General features: G+C 47.7%; 1 protein-coding gene across 8 annotated transcripts in view; it reads left to right on the top strand.

Annotated features, from left to right (window-relative positions):
- mast1b (microtubule associated serine/threonine kinase 1b) overlaps positions 1-14,756 on the top strand; it is a 27,798-nt gene extending 13,042 nt beyond the window's left edge. For 7 of the 8 annotated variants that reach the window (XM_028985854.1, XM_028985852.1, XM_028985849.1 and 4 more), the window contains 20 exons: positions 48-257; positions 786-887; positions 1,745-1,877; positions 2,216-2,283; positions 3,896-3,972; positions 4,234-4,442; positions 5,475-5,613; positions 5,709-5,841; positions 5,935-6,100; positions 6,166-6,267; positions 6,350-6,472; positions 7,063-7,172; positions 7,443-7,603; positions 7,707-7,963; positions 8,762-9,001; positions 9,280-9,509; positions 9,803-9,925; positions 10,037-10,170; positions 11,027-11,193; positions 11,289-14,756. In XM_028985854.1, coding sequence (XP_028841687.1) covers positions 48-257; positions 786-887; positions 1,745-1,877; positions 2,216-2,283; positions 3,896-3,972; positions 4,234-4,442; positions 5,475-5,613; positions 5,709-5,841; positions 5,935-6,100; positions 6,166-6,267; positions 6,350-6,472; positions 7,063-7,172; positions 7,443-7,603; positions 7,707-7,963; positions 8,762-9,001; positions 9,280-9,509; positions 9,803-9,925; positions 10,037-10,170; positions 11,027-11,193; positions 11,289-12,952 — 4,548 coding nt within the window. In that variant the 3' untranslated portion in view covers positions 12,953-14,756. The remainder of the gene's footprint in view (positions 1-47; positions 258-785; positions 888-1,744; positions 1,878-2,215; positions 2,284-3,895; positions 3,973-4,233; positions 4,443-5,474; positions 5,614-5,708; positions 5,842-5,934; positions 6,101-6,165; positions 6,268-6,349; positions 6,473-7,062; positions 7,173-7,442; positions 7,604-7,706; positions 7,964-8,761; positions 9,002-9,279; positions 9,510-9,802; positions 9,926-10,036; positions 10,171-11,026; positions 11,194-11,288) is intronic. The other variant, XM_028985850.1, reaches the window with a different exon arrangement.
- The last annotated feature ends 1,244 nt before the right edge of the window (positions 14,757-16,000 follow it).

Raw genomic sequence — 16,000 nt, 5'->3', positions numbered from 1 at the left:
CGTTCTCATGCACGTTTAATTCACCTTTAATTCCTTCTCCTCTCCAGGCCACAGCTCAGATGGAAGACCGCCTGGCCGACTTCATCCATGCCTACTGCCCCGAGAGCGTCCTCCCGCTCGCCGACGGGGTCCTGAACTTCATCCACCACCAGATCATCGAGCTGTGTCGCGACTGCCTGGCCAAAGCGCGCGAGGCCCTCATCACCACCGTCTACTTCTTTGAGCTCCAGGAGAACCTGGAGAAGCTACTGAACGATGTAAGTTCTTGCCCTGGTAATATTATGCATGGACTTTGTGGTCTTACCTGCTAGACTACTAGCACCCGTTAACCTTGTAGAGATCAGAAGGTGCTAAATGATAAAAATGTTAATCCGCTGCCCTGATATGTTGCACATAGTAATAATAATAATAATAATAATAATGAATTACATGCTTGCATCAGTTACTGTAATAGTTGTTCTGTTTTGGGACAGGTGGAAGGTAAAGACAATTTTGTCTATTATTGCCTAAAGACAAAGAAATAGCCAATATCAACACTATGGACACCCCTCCTCAGTTTGACCGCAACAGATGTCCCACTTTTTTATTAATTCTGTGTGTTCAGCACACAGGCCTTGCAGGACAATGAAGAAATGTGTGTAGGGTTCATTAAATCGGATCAATTTAAGCTGATTCGGCCATTACGATCTGCTTGTCACCAGGGCGTGGCACGTTCTCATGTTAGAACTTTACTGAACAGGAGTTCTGTACGTGAACAGTCCCCACTTCTGTCTTCACCTCCTCAGGCTTATGAGCGCTCAGAAAGTACAGAGGTGGCCTTCATCACGGAGCTGGTGAAGAAGCTGCTCATCATCATCTCTCGGCCCGCCCGGCTGCTGGAGTGCCTGGTGAGAGACGAACTCACACTTACAAAACCGGTTACGCTCCTGGTTCGTGGGCAAGTTGCAAATACAATTTTATGTGCTGTGGGTGCTCAAGTCAAGGCAAAGTGAAAATGTCAATTTAAAAATATGAATGTAAAAATATTAACTTCATACTAGAGTAAAATCCAGAATGCTGGATCCCTGGAAGTACCAAATGGAGACGGTGCAGTTTTAAACCTACGATTATGGAGTTTTTTTTACATTTTTCTTTTACACTCAGTTTTTCAGCATAAAATCAACTGTACAGGTAGTCTATTTTATAGGCTATGGTCTACTATGTGCAATACCTTTTATTAAATTATGCAGAAATGCTATTGGTCAGTGAGAGACAGTGTATATAATATTCAATAGAGAAAAAATTGAAAAAAAAAACAAGTATAGTTCTAGTCATTAGGCATGAGATGAATGTCGGATCAGCAACACTTATGAATGATAAATTGTACAGTAATTTAACATAAACAGATTTGTGGCATATTATTTCAGTGCAGCATGAGATTGGTCCTTTTCCGTCATCAAAATGATGTCCCTGTCTGATTGTCCCATTGGTCTTAAATGCACAGGGGTCTTAAAAATGCAATGCATACTGCAAACAATCCTGGAAAACGACTAGAAGGTCTGGATCAACGTGCAGGTCTGGATCATAACTCTTATATCTGCTGGTGAAGTCATTTGCATTTAGATGAAAACCGCGGCTTTACGGCGTAAAGCAGCTGCAGCTCAGATGCAGCGGGTGTGTGAGAAGCCGGGAATCCTCTTCACCATGATGTGAGGGGTACAATTTTAATTTATGTTCATCCAACCATGCTCTTCTCGTCCAACAGGAGTTCAACCCAGAGGAGTTCTACCACCTGCTGGAGGCTGCAGAGGACCACGCCAAAGAGGGACATCTGATGAAGACAGACATCCCACGTTACATCATCAGCCAGCTTGGACTGACCCGGGACCCCCTGGAGGGTGAGGGGAGACGAGAAGTGAGGAGAGGGGAGGAGCCAGGGGAGGGTGAAGACTGCTAGTGGCAGAGGCTTTTTTTTCTAGCACAAATGGGTGCGTGTAGGAAGACCATGACAAGATGAAAACCCAGCCGGACAGGGAAAAGATGAGATCTGGTCACGCCGACTTAAAAGCGCTGTGCTAACTGCTATACACAACTTATCAACTTAAACTCAACATATGCAAATCAACAACTGTTTACAAGATTTAACAAACAGCTTTGGTGGGGGAGGCTAGACGGGCCACGCCCTTGGGGAGGGGAGGAGACGTCTTCATCACTGATAGGTCTCTTGTGTTTACAGATATGGTGAACCTGGACAGCTATGACAGTGAGGGTCCGCTCACTCCAGAAACGGACGACTCGGCAGAGGTGAGACCACCACCCACACCTCTAAAGCCATGAAGTGAAGTGATTGTCACTTGTGATACACAGCAGCACAGCACACGGTGCACACAGTGATATTTGTCCTCTGCATTTAACCCATCACCCTGAGTGAGCAATTGAAGCGCACTAGGCTCCCAATTCAGATTTTCCATAATGCTGTAGGTCCTGACTTGTCCAGGAATGGACTCCACTGGACCCCTGAAGGTATCTGGTGTGGTATCTGGGACCAAGCTGTCAGTAGCCACATGCCTGGTTATCCACTTTTGTGGAGCTGGAACATCCTGCTAGAGTTGCAGTTTTGGAGATGCTATGACCCAGCTATCACCAGCATTACAGTTTGGTCCTTGTCAAAGTCAAATGTTCACTTACTACCTGATAAAACCACCCACTGTAACCAGATCATCAGTGATATGAACTGGTGTGTATGCATTACCCTGCTAAAGCATCTAAGCAAGGCAGGGCTGAGCTGACATCGATCCAAATGCTGATGGAGGAGAAGTCTGCTTCTGCTGATGACTGAGCGTGTAAATGTGGCATTGTTCCCCCTGATGTATGGGTCCTGCAGCTCCATCCCATAATCACGTAATGGTAGTGGTTTGGCTCACATCATCAACTCTGAATCAATTGATGCACTGGGTTTTTGGGTAAAGTAAAACTTCATTAACGGGCTGGTAATTATAAAACACAACAGACACCCTCAGAAAGAATTAGGTATGTACCAATGTCAGACTGCATCTTGACTATGTTAGTGTGTGAACCTTCACTGGTCTCAAGATTCGATTTGATTACCATTATCGATTCATCCCATTAATGTTTCTAAATGACTTCACATGATGTTTTCAAATCTGTCAGTGACATGAGAGTTAAGAGCTCGATCGTGGACTGAATGCCGACCATTTGTCTAAATCCACACGGGCATTTGGTCGGCAGCATGTTCGGATGGCGTCAGATATATGCTGCATCCAGCATTTTCTTGGCATCAGTTTCTGCCAAAATCCTGATGGCTTTAAAAGCAAATGAAAACGAGTGAAGAGAATGCCAGTGAAACAGCAATCGAACTTCGCCACAAAGCATGTAGCTGTATGCCATGTATGCCGTTCTGAGGTCGTCCTACCCGGAGCGGCGCTGTACTCAGATCAGGCCGCCACAGTCACTACTGGCACTACCTTTAAACTAGAAATTCACCAAGCAACGTTATTGTGATAAAATCGATTATGTTCTGCACTGCATCCATGCAGAATTGTCCATGTCTCCATGAATTAGGAGATTATTTCTCATAATTCTAGAATATATGTTATTATGAATATGCATTGTTATTATAACTCAAATTGGGGCAGTGGTGGCCTAGCGGGTAAGGAAACAGGTTGCTGGTTTGAATCCCCAACCGCCAAGGTGCCACTGAACAAAGTAACGTCCCCACACACAGCTTTCATGGCTGTCCACTGCTCCCTCGAGGGCTGGTTGAATGCAGAGGACACATTTCACTGTGCACTGGGTGCTGTGGTGTGTCACGTGATATCGAATCACTTTCACTTATAATTGAGCCATTATGAGAGCTGTTGACCCAGCCACCCGTAATGCCTGCATTTCATCTCAGGGGAAGATGAGAGCCATGAAGCCTCCAGGTGAGGCAGACTTCCAGACCATCAAGCTGATCAGCAACGGGGCGTATGGGTGAGTTGCATCCTCTGGCGCTGAGTGATGACCCTTCCACATGCTGCCTTCTACTCCTCTGCAGTGTCTGAAGCCTTCACCGCACAGTTTATCTAATCCTTATCCCTTAAGATTGAGCTATCCATAAAAATCCTATTACCCCAGTGAGGGAAAGGTTTTAATCACACGCGCCGCTCGTTGCTGGAAATAGCATGGGCCTGTCACACAGACACAGTGGAGGTCATCCAGGACACCAACTCTTCTAATCGCGAACTCTTCCAGGGCCGTTTACCTGGTGCGTCACCTGGAGACGCGCCAACGCTTCGCCATGAAGAAGATCAACAAGCAGAACCTCCTTCTGAGGAACCAGATCCAGCAGGCCTTCGTGGAGAGAGACATACTCACCTTCGCGGAGAACCCCTTTGTTGTCAGCATGTTCTGCTCCTTTGAGACACGCCGGCACCTGTGCATGGTCATGGAGTATGTGGAAGGTAACAACAAACAGCATCCGGCATCACATCACCTTGACCATATACAGGTACAGTGGGGCAAAAAGGTATTTAGTCAGCCACCAATTGTGCAAGTTCTACCACTTAAAAAGATGAGAGAGGCCTGTAATTTTCATCATAGGTTTACCTCAACGATGAGAGACAAAATGAGGAAAAAAAATCCAGAAAATCACATGCTCTGATTTTTAAAGGATTTATTTGCAAATTATGGTGGAAAATTTGTATTTGGTCACTAAGAAACAAGCAAGATTTCTGACTCTGACAGACCTATAACTTCTTCTGTAAAAGGCTCCTCTGTCCTGCACTCATTACCTGTATTAATGGCACCTGTTTGAACTCATTATCAGTATAAAAGACACCCGTCCACAACCTCAAACAGTCACACTCCAAACTCCACTATGGCCAAGACCAAAAGAGCTGTGTAAGGACACCAGAAACAAAATTGTAGACCTGCACAAGGCTGTGAAGACTGAATCTGCAATAGGTAAGCAGCTTGGTGTGAAGAAATCAACTGTGGGAGCAATCATTAGAAAATGGAAGACTGTTAATCTCCCACGATCTGGGACTCCACGCAAGATCTCACCCCGTAGGGTCAAAATGATTACAAGAACGGTGATCAAAAATCCCAGAACCACACGGGACCTAGTGAATGAGAATGACCTAGAGAGAGCTACCAAAGGCTACCATCAGTAACACACTACGCCGCCAGGGACACAAATCCTGCAGTTCCAGACGTGTTCCCCTGCTTAAGCCAGTACAGTGTCAATATTTATGTCCCTGAGCAAGACACCTAAGAGTTTATATTGATAGGGTTTAACTGACGCCATTACCTAGAGCGCCTTACAATCAGTAGTGACAGGGACAGTCCCCCACTGGAGACACTCAGGGTTAAATGTCTTGCTCAGGGACACGATGGTAGTAAGTGGGGTTTGAACCTGTCTTGGCCTGTCTTGTGATGTAAAGTAGGTGTTCTTTCCCCATGCGGAGGACTGACGAGATTGACTTTGTTGACAGGGGGGGACTGTGCCACGCTCCTGAAGAACATCGGCGCTCTGCCTGTCGAGATGGCGCGCATGTACTTCGCGGAGACCGTCCTGGCTCTGGAGTACATACACAACTACGGAATAGTCCATCGAGATCTGAAGCCTGACAAGTAAGAGTTTGGTCCCCTGCGGCTGGAGACACGGCGCACTACGGTATTGCTTTAGAAAGTGCATAAAGACTCGATCTTTGTCCTGCTGCCTGCAGCCTACTGATCACCTCCATGGGCCACATCAAACTGACAGACTTTGGCCTGTCCAAGATGGGCCTCATGAGCCTGACCACCAACCTTTACGAGGAGCACATTGAGAAGGACACCCGGGAGTTCCTGGACAAGCAGGTGTGTATCTCCTGCGCCCGGAGACCAGAGTCCGAGCTCTACTTGAAGAAGAATGCTGCTTTAGGTATTTCTGAACTCTTCTTGTGGCATCAGGTGTGTGGAACGCCGGAATACATCGCCCCGGAAGTGATCCTGCGGCAGGGCTACGGTAAGCCGGTCGACTGGTGGGCCATGGGCATCATCCTCTACGAGTTCCTGGTAGGATGTGTGCCCTTTTTCGGGGACACACCTGAAGAGCTCTTTGGCCAGGTCATCACAGGTAAGCTTCCTGACTCCTGTGTTCCCGTATCATCTCCCCCACGTCTGACCGTCTCTTTATTCCAGACGACATTGTCTGGCCGGAGGGGGACGAAGCCCTTCCTGCCGACGCCCAGCACTTAATTTCTGCGCTGCTGCAGACCAACCCCATCGTCCGACTGGGCACGGGTGAGCCTCGGGCGAGGGCGTGGCTCTGTCCTGAAAAGTGCACGTTTACTGGTCTATTTTACACGCGATTTGTTCCGTGCAGGAGGCGCATTTGAGGTGAAGCAGCACCCGTTCTTCACAGAACTGGACTGGAACAGCGTACTGAGGCAGAAAGCAGAGTTCATCCCGCACCTTGAGTCTGAGGAGGACACCAGCTACTTTGACAGTGAGTCTGAGATTATTATCATATTTATGTATTTTATTGGTGTTTGTGTGCATATAATGTTAACATTATCAGTCCCCCTCATCGGTAATGTGTATATTCAGACTTCATGTTTGTGTCTGACCCACCTGGCCAGCACCTAGACATAAACTGTGCCAGCCTGACCGTCTATGACAGGACAGGGTTTGTAAAAGGACCTGGATTTCGGCCACTGCTGCATTCTGATTGGTCAGTTTCTTCTAGCGCTTCAGGTGCCACTAATGTTAATGTAAAATGGCTGCACACATCATTCAATCACCAAAACCAACCGGTCAAAGCACAAGAAGGACTGAATTATTACACCAAGCAGAGGAGGCCTACAGTTCCCGGTAGACTGTAAAGCCTGGAGTGGATGACAGTGTCTCCATGCCTTGCCTAAAAACTGGATCTAACTTTAAGAGGAAATGACATATTTGTCTTGTATTTGCGCCAGACAGCTTCTTCTTGTTGAAGATGTTACTGTTTGACTTGTGGTATTGTGTATTTTCCCCGGTTTTGGTGTCGGTTTGGTGTGTGAAATTTCATGTTTTACAGCCCCGCTCTGTCATTCACAGCACGGTCCGAGCGATACCATCATGTTCACTCCTACGATGAGGATGACACCAACGACGATGAGCCGGTGGAGATCCGCCGGTTCTCCTCATGTTCCCCGCGCTTCAGCAAGGTGACCCCTCCGTCTTTTCTCCTGTCCATCATTTACAGTATTTACCAGACGCCCTTATCCAGAGTGACTTACAGTCAGTAGTTACAGGGACAGTCCCCCCCTGGAGACACTCAGAGTTAAGTGTCTTGCTCAGGACCACAATGGTAGTAAGTGGGATTTGAACCTGGGTCGTCTGGTTCATAGCCGAGTGTGCTACCCGCTAGGCTACCAGCACCCACCGAGCTGACTGTACCAACCCGTCGTCGCCCGTGTTCCCTGTTGGAAATGCAGGTTTACAGCAGCATGGAGCACCTCTGTCAGGTGGAGCACAAACCCCCCACCGTCACCCGGAGGGAACACAAGGGCCACAGAGAGGACAGGGTGGCCAAGAGAGAGAGCCTTGGCAGCCTGACCCTCAGGGACAAGAGCTGGAGAACAGGCTCTCCTGAAATGTGAGTTAAGAAATAGAACGTGTTCAATTCAGGCTTTCTTCTAAACGCGGTTTTTGTGGAAGGTTTGTGTTTCATGGTTGATTATTTATTTTATTTTTTTTAGGAAGCGTCTCTCCTGCTCGGAATCCTCCTTCACCGAGAGCGACTCAAGCCCCCCGTCCGGGGTGCGCCGGCGCTTCTCCGCCCTGATGGAGACGCATCGCTTCGCCTCTCCGCTGGAGGGCGATACGGAGACCTCTGCCCGCCAAAATGCGGGCAAAACCAGAGGGACGTCTCTTGAGGGGGCAACCATAGCAACGCCCACCAGCCAGGCGGAGGCCGCCTCCGTATCCAAAGAGGGCGGCGCCGCCCCAGCAGGAGGTGAGCGGCTCTGGGGAGCGAGCGCCGACGCCTGTCTAACAACAGACCTGTCTTCTGGGACCAGGGTCACGGACGCGGACTCAGAGTATAGTTGTTATTTCAGTTTTAGTCCAGTCTTTGCGTCAACTGGTCGTTTACTCTCTCTTTTTTTTATGTAATGCAATTCTATTTAACCCCGTCAATATAGTACAAGTACCTGGTAGAACATACGACATTTTAAAACAAGGTTATCTTATTATTATTTTATTAATACCTTTCCGAAAGTATCCTGAAATCTCATTAATGGCACAAATGCATATTGAGGAAATTAAGTCGTCTGTGCAACCGGAAAAACAACTCTAACTCAGAGTCTACATTTATCAGCAGAAATCAGTAGAAAAAAGGCCACATTTTTTATTGGTATACAGTTGGTCCTGTCACGATGGCTGGACATGGCAAGGAAGGAGGACGCATACGCACGAGACAGGGGTTTAATACATGGTACACACGACCAGGGGAAACATCACCAAACAACAGACACAAACAGGGCAGCTTTATACACTCATACACAGGTGAAGACGATTAGGAAGCGTTACACATGACGAACATGAAACCCCGGAGCCGGACTAACCCCTGCCGGACCGGATCATGACAGGCTCACTATTTTACTCACTTGTGCTCAGTCGGTGTTGCAGTGATTTCGGTGATTGACGGGACAAACAGCTTTCAGTTGGTTCCTGAAATAAAACCGTCCGTGTAAGGAGGCATATTTCACTAAACACAAGAAAAACAATGTTCATCATCTGCCCCCCTGTGCAGAGAAGCTGCTGAGGCCCGCAGACCCAGTAGCGGGCGCCGGCCTTCTCCACACTGCTGTCACCACCTCCAGAGAGCTGGGGCCCGCGGACCCCCTGGGACCCCGTGCCACCAACGATCTGGTCCTGCGTCGGGTGCGGCACCCACAGCTGTCGACGGATGGCGAGAAGCGAAGTGCCCGCGCTGGGACCAAGGTCATCAAATCGGCCTCAGCCACCGCCCTTTCAGTCATCATTCCTGCAGGTACAAGCTTTGACCACCAGAAGTCTTGCACGTTTGCATTTGCATTTATGGCATTTATCGACGTCCTTATCCAGAGCGACTTACAATTAGTAGTTACAGGGGACAGTCCCCTTGGAGCAACTCAGGGTTAAGTGTCTTGCTCAGGGACACAATGGTAGTAAGTGGGATTTGAACCTGGGTCTTCTGGTTCATAGGCGAGTGTGTTACCCACTAGGCTACTACCACTACCAAATCAATCTGAATTGACAAATGAAATATACTTTCTCTTGTCACTTCAGTGGAACAACATGGCACCTCTCCTCTGGCGAGTCCCATGTCTCCTCGCTCCATCTCGTCCAACCCGTCTTCACGTGACTCCTCCCCTAGCCGTGATTATTCACCAACGGTCAACGTCCTGCGTTCACCGATTACGATCCAGCGCTCGGGCAAGAAGTACGGCTTCACGCTGCGCGCCATCCGCGTCTACATGGGTGACAGCGATGTCTACAGCGTGCACCACATGGTCTGGGTGAGTGGGGGACTGGCTGCTGAGGCACCGTGGTGGTGGACTTCGTAAAACAACACCGAATACCATCCGACCGTGTTATACGCAGCTCAGCTGGATACTTACAATTGAACAGAACAGGAACGTGGTGTATAGCGCACCCTGGTGGCCGAGCCGTGGAATACAGAGCACATGCAGTAATGGGTCACAAGACAATAGGAGAACTTTAAAGACTCTCAACTAGAACTTAAGGAGTTCAGTACTAGCTGAGAGGATTCGTCTTTGCGACTGACCTTTTGGTGTTCCTTCCATCATAGCACGTGGAGTGTGGAGGTCCTGCCCAAGAAGCGGGTCTTTGTGCTGGTGACCTCATTACCCACGTCAACGGGGAATCTGTCCATGGGCTGGTGCACACTGAGGTGGTGGAGCTCATTTTGAAGGTGAATTACTGTCACAATTGGCTGTTTATGTCTCATTCCATCCAGACATCCTTTTATAGGGTAGTTTGTTTGCCGTAAGCAAAGAAGCTGACAAACTGTCTTTGGTCCTAGAGCGGAAACAAAGTGACGGTGACCACCACCCCATTTGAAAACACCTCCATTAAGATCGGTCCTGCACGCAAGGCCAGCTACAAAGCCAAAATGGCCAGACGAAATAAGAAGACTGGCAAAGAGGGACAGGAAAGGTACACTTCACATCATTTGTCTTCAAGGCAAGAGTTTTGTTTGTGCTGTGGTTAAAGACGGACAGATTCCACAGACTTTTTTCACGTTATGGAGGGAAACATTTTCTCTGTAAGAATAGAATTCATTTACATCCAGATGTTTGATAGTATAAAGTGAAACGAATTAATGCCAAGATAATAAAAAAACTTTACATTTTTATTTAAAGTAATTCCAAAAATAATGTTCAGTTTAAACAGTACTTTACTTTACTTTACAAAACTAAGAGCCCTGATAAGGCCAAACTTGTCAAGAATAGAACATGCAGGAAATTGTTAAGTAGACATATATATATATATATATATATATATACACACACACACACACACACACATATATATGTATATATATGTGTGTGTGTGTATATATATACGGAATTTTAGTCTTGTTTCGTGTGCAGATCTGAGAGGACGTGCAGGAGGGTATCTGGCTAGTAGTGTGTTGGTGTAAGAGGGAGAACTTCCATTTACAGCCCTGTAGGCAGCATCAAGGATTTAAACTGGATGCGAGCAGCTACCGGGAGCCAGTGGACAGACAATAGAACAATAGAATAACAATAGAGTAACAGAGTAATAGAGTAATAATACGGTAACATTATATAAACAGATGCACTTTACAAATTAGAATTTTAGAAAAAAGTACTTTATTTTAGTTCTAAATGTCTGCTGATATGTTATAAAATGTGTCTTCCCCTTGTCCATTCTTGTCACTGAATGCACTTCATGGATGGTCACTTAGCATCTAACGTGGGTTCATCCACAGTCACGAATACGCTTGAACGTGTGTTGACCGTTGCTCGTCTGTTTTTCTGCGTTGCAGTAAGAAACGCAGCTCCCTGTTTCGGAAGATCACCAAGCAGTCCAACCTCCTGCACACCAGCCGCAGCCTGTCCTCCCTGAACCGCTCGCTGTCATCTGGAGACAGCCTCCCGGGATCACCAACCCACGGTCTGTCCGCCCGCTCCCCCCCAGATTCTACCTACCTGGGTCAGCTACACCCCAAAACCTGCTGTTAGGCATGAGCTGGCCAGCTGTATGAGAAAGGCCTGTGTTGATGTTGCTCACCTTTCTCCCTCCTGCAGGCACCTCATCTCAGAGCAGCTCTCCGGCCTCCAGCACACCCAACTCTCCCGCCGCCTCGCAGCACATGCGCCCCAGCTCGCTGCACGGCCTCTCGCCCAAGCTGCACCGCCAGTACCGCTCGGCGCGGTGCAAGTCGGCCGGCAACATCCCGCTGTCGCCGCTGGCGCACACCCCTTCGCCCACGATCTCCTCCCCTCCCCCAATGGCCGGCCACACCGTGGGCAGCTCCAATACCACCCAGGCCTTCCCCGCCAAGCTTCACTCCTCCCCGCCCATCACGCGGCCCCGCCCCAAGAGTGCCGAGCCGCCTCGCTCGCCCCTCCTCCAGCGCGTGCAGTCGGCTGAGAAGCTGGGCCAGGTCCCGTCGCCGTGCTTCCCTTCCAGCTCCGCCTCCTCCGGCCCCTCCCAGGAGAAGAAGGCTTCCGTGTGCATCGGATCTATGCGCAAGCACAGTCTGGAGGTGGGCCACCACATGGACTACCGCCGCGAGTCGTTCCACTGCGAGCATGCGCTGCAGAGCCTGCAGGAGATCGAGGGGGAGAACCTGGCGGGGGAACGCGGGACGCCTGGTTCTCCCACCTACGCTTCCCCTGCAATGGCCTTTAGCTCCACCGCGTCCGAGGACTTTGGCCTGAAGCCGGCGAGGAAGCTGGGGAGGCAGGAATCGCCTCTGAGCCGCGAGTCCCTGCTCACCGTGAAAGATCAGCCCTTGTCTGAGGCCACAGGGTCCGACATCCAGACAAAAAGCAGTAAAACTGAGGCTAAGTTGCCTGCTAGCAAGGAGGCTAGCACGTCTGTTTCTCCTGAGCCGGTGAAGGCCACAGTAGCCACAGTAGGTGGGATACCCCAGGCTGGCCAGCTTGGGCTTTCCTCACTGGGGCCGAAAGTCACCTCCAAAGATCAGTCTTCGTTCCTGAGCTCCACTCTCGACGCTGGACCTGCCTCAAAGGCCTGTGGCCCCAAACCCCCTGAACGTAGCCCCGCCCATGCAATTACTTCCCCAAACCTCTCGGCCCAGGAGAAGAAGCACCAGGCCACCAAGGCAAACTGTGCGGCCTTAGCCAAAGGACCAGAGATGAACAAAGCCATTGAAAAAAGATCCGTGGGTATCATGGACAATGTAGTAGCACCTAAAGCAGCAGAGGTGACCAAGCCAGGAAAAAGGGCGGAGCCTGCTGGGATGATTGCAGTGGAGGGTACAGGGACACTGGAAAAAGCTCCGGAAACGAAAGCTCAAGCTCCTCTGCTCCCAGAGCCTGGCAAGTCTAAGGAGGAGAAAGTCTCGCCTCCCCCGAGTAGCCAGCGAGGACACCAAGAGGAGAGGCAGCTCTTGGAGGTTGTGGAAGAGACCTCAGCATCTCCTTCGCCTACCACCACAACCCCTTCCAGCAGGTCTCGGGCGGTGTCCCCTGGGGACAAGACGAGTTTTGTCACCCAGCTCACTAGTGTGGCCAAAACTGTACTTGGACCTATGAAACTGGGGTCCCAAGACGGGGCCAAGGCTAAAGAAGGAAGCTGCAAGGCGTCAGAAGACAAGCGGGGAAGCTCCTCGGGAAAGCCTGAGGCTTCGTTTGGAAGTCGTCGAGCTGCCACCGGAACGTGGCCGGGCCCATCGGGATCTTCTAAGTCAGAAAAGACCAAGAACTCCAAGCATCACTCATGATCTAAACTACTCCAGATGCCTTTCAGGAACTCGTGAAACCTCATTAGTCATATCAACAGACGTCACTGTCTGCAATGATGATTTAAACAAAGAAAATTTCAATGGAATCATCCGGAAAAAAAAGGTGCTTCAACTACTGTTGTCAAATGTGTGTGCATATTATTGTGTTACATGTATGTGCATCATCATGGGTCTGCATAGATGACAAATATAACGATGAATGGCTTTTTCGTAATGCATGAATCAGATGACGTGGAAAAAGAGCGAATCAGACCTAATGCTAGTGAACATTGTGACCAGCCAATCGTCGGCCCTGTCCCTTCCACAGTCAGGTTTTCAGAGAGGACAGACGTCTTCTTTCCTAATGCGATGATCATGTGTCTGCAGAACTCTCGTCCATCGGTAAATCCACACAGAGACTTGGTTGTGTGCAATAAAGAGGTCCTTACGATTTCACATATTATAGGAAGTTCCAGATGTCAGTTGCTAGAAATTGAAGTAGATTGTAGACTGTGGCGTGTGATCTGTGTTTGTTCCAACAGACTAGGGGCCTTAGGGCGGTGAGGTGGATTTGCACAACGCTAGCTGGAGTTGCACATGGTGGAAGTCCAGGACGGCTACTCTAGGCACCCTAGGTGTGACTTTAGGAAATAGTAGTTGGTACTCTTTAGAGCCAAGATGAGATTGTTCTGTGAATAGTCTCGGAGGACCCGTACGATCCCATGTGAAGTGAACTGTGAGACACCGTTGCGATGTGCATGCTTTTTAGTGTCCAGTAGACTATCCTTGTGTATTTATTCAGGTATGTGCTCAGATGATCAGAGTGGGCTTAATAACTGTCCAATCAATGCAATTCTTTTTTTTTTTTTTATTATTCTTCCACCGTATGCTACAGCAGCTTGGTTCCAGCGTGCTGTCACATAGACGCACGTTGTTCTAGTCCACACTGGCTCTTGCCATTAGGTCTCATGCCGTCTTGATGTGTAGTTATTAACAGTAGAAAATAAAACTCCCACAAGGCAGATTTATGGCACTATTTCCATACTTGCGGCAAACATGGTGCTTTGCGCTAAGCATGGGGCTTGTTGCTAGTGTCAACCCTTAAAAAAGTAGCTAAAAGAAGAAAGCAGCACGGTCTTTACGGATGCTTGTGCATGAGACTTATTGAGGGCCGTCTGTTTAGAAAGAGGAACACTAGTGAACAATCCCCATGCTTACTTAATGCATAGTTCTGCGCTAACTGCTAGTTTGAAAACAGTGCCCTTAGATAACTGTAATGAAAAAAAAAATTGTGCCATTTTTGTCATATTAAGTTTCAAGATGGCTTCAGGTGTTAGGATTTATTTTTAAAAATGTCGTGTGTAAGTATGTGAGAATTTAGAACTGTTGTATGGAGTCCCATTAGTATGGAGTCCCATGTGTTGTCTAGATCTTCACCTGAGACATTGTACACTTACATGTCTTTTGTAATGGGGAGAAGCTGTTATGAATATGCACTTTACTTATCACTTTACTTATGTGTTCATTTGTTTTATGTGTTTATTTATTTTAATGTTTTACCTAAATTATGAAGTGTGAAGGGATTCATACTATACATGTATTTTTGTGAACGGAACATCCTCATTGTTGCAATATTCCATGATTTTTTATTTATTTATTGGTGTTTGTAAGTGTTGTGGTGTTGTATTGGTTTTTTTATTACAATTTAATTTTCATTTATTCTTTTTTCCTTGCAATGTTGGTAAACAATGCAAAAACATGCTATAGTGCAGCAAGAAGAAATAAAGTTCTGAAAACAGATGGATTTAATTTGTTTTCCTAGTTTTTTTAATTTTTATTAATATCAATGCTATCAGTCTATCATTGAGCTATACACCTGATAGATCTGACTGTACCTCCGTACAAGACTGATAGCAATTTCAAACGGGTTATTTTGCATTATTTCGGATTTCTACAAGTTAAAACAGTAAAGGAAATATATATATATATATATAGATAGATAGATAGATAGATAGATAGATAGATAGAGAGAGAAACTAGTAAAGCAGCAGCAGGTGAAACAGCTACATACATGTTAGACGGTACGGAACCTGGTGCTACAAGTAACATTTGAACTGCGTTACATACCAACATAAAGTGACCGTATTCGACAGACAAACCGGGTTACATAAAAGGTGCAAGAGTAACATTTAACAAAAAATATGTAGACAACAATGAGACAGACAGCGCTGGACTAGTGAAATGAATAATAAATCTGGTCCTGTGGATTACAGACTTCCTGACTTACTTTTACCTCCACAAAGATGCTTCTGCAGTCAATCCATGGGACAACAAATTCAAAGAATGGGGCACAGCTTGTTAAATTTGCTGTCAAACTCAGAGGACATTCACAGGAAACGCAAGCAATGTCGAGCGAAAGCGATACACTATTGGAGTGAACAGCAATACTTTAACTATTGAAATATTTCACCATTCCTTCCTCGAAGTTCTCAATACATTTTGAATGATCCGCTGGTTTCAAGTGAGCAGCAGTCACTGCATGACCCCCCTCAGGTCACCAGCCCTACTACCCAGAGATGTTCAGCTCCATGGCTCTCAACACTCCAACCATAGTTCTCAACAGCAGTCCCTACTGGGGTTGCCAACTTTCTCAACCCCAAACGAGGGACACAGAGCCTAAAAATTCAGCTGCAAAGTAAAGTTCTGGATTGTGGGATATCAGCACTTGTCATGTCACAGGCCACATCCCTGAAACAGCAACGTTTGCATGAGGTTTGCCCGCCGTTCTTGGCCGACGAGGCTGTGATTGGAATACGGGACTGGAGCTGCCCTGGAAGGGACAGATCAAAATCGCCCATATTTTGGATGGTTGGGAAGGTTGGCAACCCCAGTCCCTGCTGTAATGACCAGGTGAGTCTTAGCCTTCTGCTACACCCATTGTCCCACGCCTACCAGGAGCGTAGACTGCTGTGTGCAACTGCCCTACACGCCTAGAAGTAAAATGATCCTGTTAAATACCCTCCCTTCTTCGGCTGCTCAAAAAATGTC

Source organism: Denticeps clupeoides, chromosome 7 (genome assembly GCF_900700375.1).
Source record: "Denticeps clupeoides chromosome 7, fDenClu1.1, whole genome shotgun sequence".
NCBI lineage: Eukaryota > Metazoa > Chordata > Actinopteri > Clupeiformes > Denticipitidae > Denticeps > Denticeps clupeoides.
The sequence above is the reverse complement of the archived record's forward strand: the minus strand, read 5'-3'. Positions and strand labels throughout refer to the sequence as shown.